The sequence below is a fragment of the Typha angustifolia genome, chromosome 9 (assembly GCF_048772165.1).
Source record: "Typha angustifolia cultivar Huaian chromosome 9, ASM4877216v1, whole genome shotgun sequence".
Taxonomy (NCBI): domain Eukaryota; kingdom Viridiplantae; phylum Streptophyta; class Magnoliopsida; order Poales; family Typhaceae; genus Typha; species Typha angustifolia.
In genome coordinates this window covers 10846683-10858968 of record NC_133247.1, presented here as the reverse complement: position 1 = coordinate 10858968, position 12286 = coordinate 10846683, and the positions used below count along the sequence as shown (strand labels likewise).

Below are 12286 nucleotides of genomic sequence, written 5' to 3'. Positions count from 1 at the left end.
CAACTTTTAATGAACGGGAAGGAGAAGACTGAATGAGGACATGTTTCAATTAATGAGGATGCCATTCAGTATTGTAGTAAGGCTTGTCATATTGCGTCATAAGGTCTAGTTTGAGGCAAGGAAACAACCCTTATTCAAATATAATTGCCTACATCTTGCCTCCCAAACACTGCATTGGTGAGTGCATTGTACATGTATTTTCAGCATATCTAACTTATAAATGACTCATATTTATGGCATTAAAAATATGCCAAAGAAAATATATGACCTTTGTCAAAACAAAGAAATATGTTCTGACAAAAAACCATGTCAACAAGGCAAATTGTTTCCCATAATATCACTGTTCTTGCATAACTACTCATAAGAACTGAAACATGCCCTTTAAGTAGAAGACAATCTTTGGGAGTATGTTAACATGTTTCCAAACAAGAAAAGTGATAAATTAGCAAAGAAAATATGTTATATGGGATTCTTTTGAGTAACAGTAAACTGTCAAACATTCATCAATTTTATTAAAAGAATTACAAAATCATGTGTATCAATGGTGTAACCAGATTGATGGAACAAATCTAATGCTTACTATAGTAGGTACCCTTCTGGCTTTTTAAGATACCATTAGTTTGTAACATGATCGAGTCTCCTTGCAACTTCAATTAATATATCATTTGTTCATGGATGTTCTTTGAGTAGTGAATGCTCACCCAGGAGTATCAAAGGATATGTTAACTCTGTATAAATTCCTTAACAACAATCACCTAGATCTGGTATCCCTTTCATGACAGATGAATGATGACAAAGAATTTAAAAGTAATACTTTTCTTGACAAGTAACAATCAAAACTTTCAAGAAGCTTTCCAACACTGCTAGAGAAATAGAGGTCATTCAGATTGACTTTTCAGGCTGTATATGTTCCCAATTACTCCTATAATGCTTACTATCATTGCCAATAGAAGCATTGCATATGATAAAATCTTTTCTCCTAGTCTCAAGTTCTTTCCTTGCTTATCTAATCTCAAAGCAACAAGAGATGGGAATATAAATCCCAATGCGAGCCCAGAAGTTGCGCCTGTAAATTTGAAAGCAACCCAGATATTGGGAATCATAGTAGAACCAAGATAAATGACCCCCAAAAGGACAGCTGTTAGTGTTAACATCCTCTTCCTAGTCTGGGAAGCTGATCCGGAGAAAACCAATGAATCTACTGCTTGTCTTAGAGAAAAATGAATGACAGGGAAAACAAGAACCAGATGAAGAATATAACCGATCCTCATTATATAGTTCAAAATTGAACTAAACCGGATCCCAAGGTCCTTGTCAAAATTGGTAAGCACATCTGACTCTGTGTCATCTCCAAACAATAGGTAGCCTGATATAGCAGTCGAAGCATAGACGCTGACACACAAAATTGTTGTAATCCTCCCAACTTTATACATCTTCTGAGGTGTCCTATCCTTGAGCTCGTTGTAGATTGGCTGAACATTGAAATGGCAAACATATGCATTGGTCATGATCGGAATGACTACGAGCAAATCCAATATTGCAGCTTTCGATCCAAAATCAGGGCCCAACCGTGGAGTCTGGATGCGACCCTCCACAAGCTTAATAAATGCAATTGCACAGGATACGACAACAAACACAACAGCAAGGGCCACAGATGCAGCTGAAGTCAAGCTCAATGAGTCAATCTTCTCAAGAGCACATAAAGGGGCTAAAAAGATGACAAGAACCACTAAAATTACCAACTTCCGCTCATCCCAGATCCCATATCCAAATAACTGATCAAGAACGCCGATGTGTTTGGAGGATCCTGACATCACATCCCCGATGATAATCAGATAGACAACAAGAATTCCCGCATTGTTGACAATGATGCAGATCTCAGAGACAATCCTAAAGGGCCAACCGAGAGCGGATTGAACAACATCCCCATAAGAAGAGGACTTGCAAAGGGCGGAGAACCGGACCAAGAGCTCAATGCTAATTTCCGACAAAACCCCCATCAAAATTATCGAAACGAAGCCCACGACGAGGCCAAGGACCTTCATTGTGGCCGGAAGCGCCATGATCCCTGCGCCAATGATTGAGGTAGCAAGGTTGAAGACGGCGCCAGGGACGCCGGACCCTTCCCCGGCCCCTTCTGCACCATTGCGGTCAAGAATGAGAGGAAGGTCGTCGTCGGATTCATCGCCATCCTCTTCAAAGAAGACATCTTTCTTGGAGATCTTCTCCGGGTCATGGCTGTTGGGTGCATTGATCTTGTGGGGTTGGAGTTCTATGGATGAATTTAAGGGGAGGGCAGAGTAATTGCTCTCCATGTTGACAAACAATGGGGAGATTGCACGTGGGTTTTTCTGATTGTTTTGCGAATTTAGACGAGATGGAAGGAAGATTACCTTACTAAAAAAAGGGATTTTTATTTCAAGATTTGGATGGGACTAACATTAGAAAAAACAAAGAGTACCTGGTTTTCGAGTTGGGGAAGAGAGATCTGAAGTCTCCTCTTCCCCTTTGAACAACTCTTCTTTGGATCTACAACTACAAGAGAAGAGAAGAGAGAAGAGAGAAGAGAGAAGAGAGAAGAGAGAAGAGAGAAGAGCGAAGAGAGAGGAGGGAGGAGACCTCGGAACTACTATTTTGTATAGTTCTTTTGACTTCAAACCCTTGTGCCGTACGCGACCTGCCACATGGGACGCGATAAATATCGTGTATCTGATTGGATTTATCCACTCAGGCGGAGTTATCGACCAACCCGGTCGTGTTCCAAACCTTTTTATCAAAATTAATTATTCATCAAAGTTATATTATAAAATAAATTTTAATATTTTTTGTATATAAATTCTTTTAATTTAATTTTTTAACAGTTTGACGATAAAAATATTAAACTGATTAATATTTTTAAAAGTGCCGATCAATTTAAAGTGCTACGATAAATTAGACATCATTTGATAATAAATTTAAATGACAAACTATTTAGCATTTGGGAGTTGGTTGGTGCATCGACAATGGATCGCATGAATCTAATAATATTATTGATCAGAGAAAAGTAATGCGATTTAAGACATGGATCACAGAAAATTATTTTTCTTTTTTTTTTACTAAATTCCTCAAATAAATGGCTGTCGGATATTCCTTAAACTGAGTTTTTGACCGAACTAATTCTCCCCCAAGTTTACAGAATAAATTGCTGATGACAGTGTTTTAAGTCCTTGATTATATACTACTACACAAGTAGAATGGTGTTTGTCTTCGTGAAAATTAAAAATATTTACTAAGTTTTTAGTGTCAGATATAAATCCTGCATGTTTATTTTTAATAGGAAAATGCTGATTTCTTTAGCATTTTATGGGTGGCTATAGAAAAATAAACTAATTTTGGTATTAAGTTTAAGGTTAGACCTTGTAAACAAAGTTTGGAAAATATCTAATTTGGACGGTGGGTCGGCTGTTGGACTGCAGCAAATTCCTGCAACCCTAGTTGTAGACAATCTCTAGAAGAATTTAAGCACAATATGTTACTATAACTGCGTTAACCTATAGACTAGAGTTGCTCGATACCTTCTCCATGACCAAGGAGGTCATAGGTTTGATTCTAACCCTAAACAATATTATGGAGAAATTGTTTAGTGGTTTAATAGCTTGGTTCGATTCGGTTGATGGCTCGATAGTGCAATTAGCTTGAAGGAACAGCTTGGTAATATAACGACTTAAAACAAATCTCGACGGTAACTAAAAACTCAGTGAGACTTAAATGTCTCCGTATGTAGAGAGGATTAGCAAAATAAAGATATATTTTTCAGCAACGCGATGATTTGATATTAGTCTTTCAATATTTCTAAGGAGGATTAACTCTTTGTCTAATCCATATCTAATCTTCATGTTCATAATCAAAAAGGAAAAAATTGCTAAATACCATACAACATCGCTATGTTATCAACTTATCATCTGCTGTTCTTCACTGGAATATGAAATTTGAGGGGAAAAAGAGTACGAGAATATGAAGGTCTTGCGAATGATTGTCTGATTAAATCGGGGCTTCCTTTAGAAAAAGCCAATTTGCTGACCAATGAGAACAATATTAGCGTTCAGTAAGCTTGAACAGTTCCTTTCATCCTATTGGCATTAAATAACACAATTCACAAGAGGAAGAACTACTTTCGTGATTCAATATATCTGAGTCCCACCTGTAAGTTGTTCATATTTGGGAGCCCTTTGATACAAAAAAGGATCTTCAAGAATTTACGGCTCATTGTGTTCCGGATCGCAGGCTTTGTAACTACATCTCATCAATTATTCAACAACAGAAGTAAAAGTCAAGTAGCATAATTCTCAGATTCCTCAGTAACTAGTGTAATCGGGGTTTCTTTAGGGCCAACTTCTACCGAGCCTTTGGGCATCTCATTGCAGTGAATGTGCCAAGTTCGCCTTTCCAGTTGAAACATCCTGAAATGGCGAGCACATAATCAGAGCAATGAATAAAGAAATGAATTAATTTAGTATCAACAGGAGACTAGGAATGATAGTTTAAGACCCACGGGTTATTGCAAAGCATTGGACTTTGAATAGTGACGACATATTTGCATGAGGAAATCTCTTTGATTGAGCTGATAATCACATTGTGATCTGAGCAGAAAAACCTAACCTGGAGGAAAGAGAAAATTTGTATGAAAACAAATCCCAAGGAACTATGCAAACAGCGTTACCCCATTGAAAATTATTGTACCTCTGTTTCCCTAGGTTGATTTGTAAGGTCGCAAACGGTTCCATTTGTATATTGATGTGCGTGATACCTGGCAAAAAGAAATAACACTGAATTTCTTTTCCATCCTCTACATAATTGTTCTTTAACCAATTGACATTTGACAAAGATATATTAGTCTTCTAACATCAAAGATGCCTGCAAAAAGATCTCTCTACCTTTGAGAGGCAACACTGGAACGAGGATCTTTAAGTATAGAAAGATCAGAATGTTTCTGGTTGTAAGAAGTTGTTGCCTCAGGGTCGAATACGCCCAAAACAAATTCTTGAACAGCCTGTGACAGAAAGAACGCAGTCTCAAGCTTTAGAGGAACAAAGAGCACAATATAACAACGAAACAACAGCCGCAAGCCACCTTATCATCTTCCAAATGTACTTGTCGCACTTTTCCATGGTAACAGAATTCATAAGACCACCAACCTTCATGCTGTAAAAAAGTCCATAAGGAAGTAAAAAAAATGAAAGAACTTGTACTCTATCACTTATTGTCAAAAGTAAAACTATTTACAATGACACTTACTCTATACAAGCATTGATCCTTTAGAATATCAAGTAACTCATCTGGTGTCTTCACCTTGACCCTTCGGTCACTTTCTACAATAATACTGCTTGAATTCTGTGGGACAATTGGCTTTACTGGTTTACTTTCCTCAACTATAGGCAAGAAACACAAATAATTTTGGCCCTCTTTATTGGTCATGGCCACTGACTCCTGGCCATCATTCTCCTGCAAAATTATCCCATCCCTATCTCGTTATGCTAGCAAATTAAAAAAATTTAACTGTCATATTTTACTGAAACTAACACATTTTATCCAAAAAAAGAACATGTTAACATTGTTCAGCCTTGCACTAACATAAAATGTTAATATCTAAAAAAAGAAGAGGAAAAGTATTGAGAAATAGCAAGCAGAAAGGTAAACTGGTGCAGAATTGCAAAATACTCAAGACCGGGGGCAGAAGAAAATTTCTTTTCACCAAAGAAAAAGAGAAGCATACCATAAGTTGCTTACCGTTGTTAAAAGTCAATGCAGAGGTAGATATCAACTAATAGTTTTTAACTTTTTATAATAAATATAAAAGCTTACAAACTATTAAAATATTCATAGATGGCAAATTGAAGAGGAAAGTAGGTATATCACTATTATAAGATATACTATACAAGCATCCTAATAAATTCACAAAGAGTTTATTGTACATGAAACCTCCTGCTAGTTGTGCTATATTTTCACTTTCCCATATGTCATCATGCTTTAATTCTCAAGGACGGCTACTGGCTATCTTAAAACATAATTTAATCATATAATAGTATTCACAAAATTCACAATAATATATACCATTACCATCTTATTTTACAGATATAACAGACCCAATTAATGTTAACCTCTTAAAATATTAAAGTCTGTTTGATGCAAGGATAATTTCAAAGGAAAAGAACAGAAGAAAAAAAATTTAAGCTTCTTTATTTTAAATAGTTTTCATGTTCTTTTCTCTTCTCCCCAGATGAAGAAAAGGTGCGTGCAGTTAACCTCCTTAAAACTCAGTGAGATTACTTCATTGGATGTATTCGTTTGTGATGTGAAGGAGGTCCATTCACATAATTCCACCAAATCTCATGTTTTTTGGTAAAGTAGGAAAAGAAAGAACTTTCTCAATTGGCTGCCTGCCTACAAAGCTGCCAGATATGCATGAAAATGCAAGCAACAATATCAGCATGTAGTGTATCTTACTGTCGGAATTCGTCAGTCATCGACATTTATTTCATAGTTTTGGATCAAAAAGGTCCAGCATAAAAGCCCCATATGAAGGCATCTCATGCAGTGTCAAGCTGGCCAGTTCTAACATGACATAATAATGCATTGACTAAGAACTTTGAATACATACATGAAGGTATATGTATGATGTATATGTATGTATGATAAATGTGTTTATATGAGTTGGACTGCATACTTTTGTTTCCTTGCAATTGATCGTTGAAGTCATATGTTAACAATAAACCATTTAGATTAAAGATCAAAATCATCTACTGTAGCCTAAAATAGTTTTAAAACTAAAAACAAAATCATATTTTATTTGCAGGTTGTCTGCTCATGAATAAATGAATAAATGGTGGATTTGATAGTCCAACAAAATGTATAGCTAAACTTTACTCTAAAAGTATCAAAATTTATTGAATTTTGATATATGTACCTTTGAGTATTATTGATAAATAATATGGGTTACTTTAAAGTGGAAAACCAATCACAAGTTTTCAGTGATATCACTCTATAGGCCATGCATTTTCTCAACAACTTGATTCAGTAGCAAGCGGCCTTCATTGTATGATTTTTTGTTTCTAAACAGATTTACTGAAATTTAAACAAATTTGTCAGAGTGATTTAACAATTTAGGTGATAAGATGATAACAGAGTAACCACTCCATCTCTAAATATTCTTAAGTACAAGCATATAAAGGAAAGAAGAAAAGCAAGATCAGTAAAAGTTTATACTCACAGGATGAAAAGGCGAATCTGCCGAGTGAAATACAACATTGTATTTCGGCTCACGAGAACTTCGCCCAAATGTCGCACCTGCAAATCAAAACCACAGAAGAAAGTCCAATAATTGACAAAATAATGAGGGCGTTGTAATAAGACATCACTGTGATTTATAACTAACATGATATATAATCAGATTCCTTCTCCAAGATGCATATGATAGAATAAATCAACAGTCATTTTCTTGAGAATAAGGATGAGTAACTGATGACCATCGCACATGACATGGATATTTACTTCTCCAAAATATTTCATCTTATGGAAGAAGAAATACAGGTCAACTATGTTTTAAATCCCTCCTAAGAAGTACAGGATGACTACATTTTAAATGCCTCCCAAGAAGAAAAGTTGACTACATTTTAAATGCTTCCTAGATACTTCAGGGAAACTCAGCTAATAATATCCAAGACGGATAAAACTACACACTTCCATTTTCAATTTTTATTGCATTGTGCTAAAGATTTTGAGCGTGCAGGAGTTTAGAACTACTTTTGATCATAAATGAATTCAGTAAAATCATGGTTGACTTTGAACTTTTAATAGCTTTGGAAGGTATGCCTATGAAACATTGTCACTGATGCAACTTACAAGGTAGGAATACAACACAATACAGATCTACCAGTACAGTGTTTTTTGTTTTGATAAACAAGGATAAAATATTCTAAAAATACAGTTATATATACTTATACATATACATATAAACATCGTATAATTATATATGCTTGCATTTGCTTAATAGAGACATTGCTGTTCTAACATGTAATTGAGAAGATTTAAGTTCATTCAATTTATTCATAAACAGAAAATAAACAGCATAACACTTTCCGGGAAAAATGATGAAGAAAAGTTGCTTGCAACTGTAAAGATCATAACAATACAACAACAGAAATAACAACAACTCACATCAAACTATCTGGGGTCGCTTATATGGATCTTTTTCTTTCATTTCACTACATTTAAGGTATCTTCTTAATTTAAAATAAGTGCCATCACGTCTACACTTGCCGAAAGAACAACGGATTACCCATTATCCGGAGCAAACCCTAAAAGCTTAAACGAACGACGGGCATCAAAATTTGAGGCCTATGGCTTCTTCAATTTGCGGGACGTAAATTACAATCTGAAGCATAACTAATCAAAAACCTTTTTTATGTTCAATCTGATGAATCAATTAAGATGTGGGTCCATTTCAACATCCAATATTTGAAATCAAAAGTTTCAAGCAACCATTAGATAAAGCATCCAACACGGGAACTAAAAAGACCTCCAATTCTGTCCAATTCCAGAAAATTCGAGGCGGGGAGAGGAGATTCTTAGAAGAAATGAGAAGAGGAATTACCGGAAGAAGATGTGAATATCTGATCAGCTGCGACGGCGGTGAGGAATAGGTTGTCGGGCAAAAGGAGGATAAAGAAGAGCAATCCGAAGAATCTCTCGGATAACATCGGAGAGGGAAGAGAAGAGATGACTCCCAACTTTGGCTTCGGCAAGAACGGAGATGGAGAAGGCGGTCTCCGGACCCTTCCAAGGCTCCAAGACTCCAACACCGTAAGAGATTGTTTATTGAGAAACTTACAAAGAAGACCCTATATTTTGGCTATATTGCAAATTAACCCCTCTCTATTCATTATTCACGGATAGAGCCACCACTACCGTTTGATGCATAAATATAATTTAACCCTAATGACTGTTAGCCTAACTTAAAAATATAGAACTAAATTAAACATACAAAACAACTTGAAGACAAACTAAAGAGGTGAGTTCCAATAAAATAGAATCAAATCAAAAAAAAAAAATTAAATATTAAAATCGTATCTAAGAGCTCCAAATAAAACGAAGATGTTACACTATAGAAGAATAATCAATGTTGAATGAGTACTACATAGACTTCAGATTTATTTTTAACGTGATTAGTCTTTGTTCTTCATCGTATCTGCACTCAATTATCATCGTTAATAAGATCGAACCATGACCCTCAACACTAACCCTTCACCACCACTTACCTTTTCCTTGGATGAAAACATCACTATATAGGATATCCACTCGTATATATAAAACTCTTTACACGATATATGAAGATAATGAATGTGTTGCATCGCCATCTCTCCCAACGTACTTTAGGTTTTCTCGGGTTCTTATTCATCTCCTTAGTAATGGATTCTATGTCTTTGTCGACAACTGAGGCCATTCCCATTCAAGATTGAATCTTGGGGAAGTATATTGTTTGTTAGAGCCGATATACTTCCCAGCCAAATGGGCTAGAAAGATTGGAACTTGTTTCAACTCAGCCTCCTATTTCGTGCTTATTAATGGCTTCCCCTCAAGCTCTTTTCTAATGAAACGATTGACTGAGACAAGGAGATCCTCTCTTGCTGATGCATTCATTCTTATACTGGATGTTCTCTCTAGAACGATTAAACTCACAATGGAATAGTCTATAATCAAGGGCTCTGAATAAAATGGAAACATGTCAATATTATAATTTGCAGATGACACCTTCCTTTCCCACAAGGTACAAGAGGCCTTGACTACTAACTTAAAATAGTATTCTTACTTTTCCTGTTCATTTTAGGTCTCAAAGGTAAGCTTCAATAAGCCTTGCATCTTGGATGTGGCCGGCAATGATCTATTAAGATGGACAGAGATTCTAAGATGCTCATATACTTCTTTCCTATTAAATATTTAAGCCTCCTCTTAAAAATCGGAGCTTTCTCCTTAGTAGATTGGTATCCTATCATCTCAAAATTTGATCAGCGATTAGGGAGCTGGACTCCCTTAAATGTAGTTCTTTTGGCATTGTTATCACACTACGTCTCTATTTTTCCTATCATCTCAAAATTTGGATGCTGGCCAATATCTTGTATAATATTGACTCTATACATAAAGATTTTCTATTGCAGGGAAAGAAAAGAGGTGAAGAACAATACTGACAATGGAAAACCCTCATTCTCTCATCTTACCACTACCCAAATTCTTTGTTTGTTTAGTGGGTTTCAAAAAGAGTTCTCAAGATCTACATTGTAGGTAATGAATGATTAGATAAATCTTTGGGCAAACATGTGGTCAACAAAGAAAATGAAAGCCTAACCTCCCTAGTACAAAAATATACTCAGGTAGATCTTTCTTCTTCATTTAAAGCACCTTGCAATTGTTCACCGTCTTTCCTTCCCAAGCCTAAGAGGGCCATATAGGCAGCAACCTCCCATAGAGTCCGACAGATACCTCACTAAGGAAAGAGATAGGATCATGCCGAAACTACAACTTTAAATCTTTATAAGATCATTAGTTTCTCTTTTCTTGAGCAAAGCAGTCCAGACTTTGACTTTCCTCCAGCAACATAGAATTTGGAATCTCATAATACCTATCAAAGTCAAGATTTTTCTAAGAAATCTACAACAATTTATCTCTTTTGCTGAACATTAAGGAATGGCCAACTTCTTGGGGAAGCATTCAAGCCTAAAGAATTCAAGTTGTACAACCAAAACTAAGGAAAAGCTTAGACATATTGATCGTAGTTATTTGGTGGCAGATACGAAGGGAAAAGAACAAATAGTTTGTCCAAATTTTCGACGCAAACCTCTTTGAGTTTCCTTCTAGATCTATCTAAAGTTTTAGAACATTATTTCCTTAGTAAAAGAGCCCCCTTTCTTTTGCTGTCTATTCTTCCCTCTTTACTTATAGTCATTTCCCTTTCAACTCTCTCTCCCCCTCTTGTGCATTCCCCTTCTTTAATATAATGGGGGTACAACCTTTTACTCTTAAAGAAAAGGTATGATGACTACACAACCCATATTTTAAAGATGACTGAGTACAAAGGTACAAGGGTACATGACGATAGAGACAATAATTAATCTTAGGAAATGATAGAAGAGAGAATACAATTTTTTTACCCTCATCCACTTGTAGAATAAAAATAAACTTATTCTAGGATAAGCCTTCTTATTCAGCTCTAGTAACTAAATAACAACTTACCGTATTCTAGTATACTAATTCAATATTCTCTCTCATTTTATTATATACAAATTCTAAAACTAATTTATTAATAACTTAAAATTATCATTTTATCTTTGAGATTACAACACTTATATACTGGTCATATCAGCTACAGTTGCAATTCTCTCTCTCTCTCTCTCTCTCCAAATGTGATCATGGCTTCCTTCACCAAGCCCCGCGCTGAACTCTCTCATCCTCTGCACACATTTCCTTCAATGAAGCACTACGAGTACACTTCGTACACTCTCTTTGCAAGAGTACGCCTCTTCATCTCTTTGATCAAGCTACAGGAGGCAACTAAGTTAATCTTTTCCAACCAACAAATAACCAGCCATGAGCAAAGCACTAGAGGTTGACAGTCCCACCTTTTGCACTATCCACCAATATCTATATGTTCCCATAGTAGATATGTTACCGCGACCTCTCACCGGCACAAGTACGAGATTATTGAATGCAGGTAATATTGAATGCGGGTAATATGTAACAGAAATCCACAACTTGGTTAAAACCCAATAGATTGCAAGGTTATAACCCTACACCACAAGCTGAACTTCGCACCTTCCCACATGACCTTATTTCACACAACACAAGACCTTATTTCACACAATACATGATTTACAAATATTATTTCCTACCGACAATGCGAGAAAATAAGGAAATGTAGGGAGTATGCATAAGTATAGTACATGGAGTTCATTAAGCCCGCAGTTGTAATAAAAAATAATATCATTTAAAAAAAACTATTTAGTACTATTATTTAACGTATACTCAAGAGTATTTTCGTTATTTAATCTAAAACACCAATAATTTCCAATAAAAATTTATTATTAATTAATAATTTAATATGAACTTTATATCACATCAAAAATAATTACTACATTATACTAGTATTGAACTAAATATTAGAATAATTTATACTAGTATTAACTTTTCTTCTGGTATTAAAAATAAGAACACTAATACAAGAATAGAGTTTATTCCACAAGTGATAGTAGCCTAAAAG

The 12286-nt window shown here is 35.5% G+C and overlaps 2 protein-coding genes across 2 annotated transcripts; both read right to left on the bottom strand.

Moving 5' to 3' along the window:
* Positions 1-459: 459 nt before the first annotated feature.
* On the bottom strand, positions 460-2604 carry LOC140767847 (amino acid transporter AVT6E). Its single transcript, XM_073107917.1, has one exon. The coding sequence runs from the start codon at positions 2313-2315 to the stop codon at positions 879-881; it is 1437 nt and encodes a 478-aa protein (XP_072964018.1). The 5' UTR covers positions 2316-2604; the 3' UTR covers positions 460-878.
* A 1535-nt stretch (positions 2605-4139) lies between these two features.
* LOC140766504 (protein OS-9 homolog) lies at positions 4140-8836 on the bottom strand. Its single transcript, XM_073105884.1, has 8 exons — positions 8630-8836; positions 7247-7323; positions 5275-5481; positions 5110-5181; positions 4914-5029; positions 4720-4786; positions 4532-4638; positions 4140-4439 (listed from the first exon to the last, which is right to left on the bottom strand). The coding sequence occupies exons 1-8, from the start codon at positions 8733-8735 to the stop codon at positions 4310-4312; spliced, it is 882 nt and encodes a 293-aa protein (XP_072961985.1). The 5' UTR covers positions 8736-8836; the 3' UTR covers positions 4140-4309.
* Positions 8837-12286: the final 3450 nt, after the last annotated feature.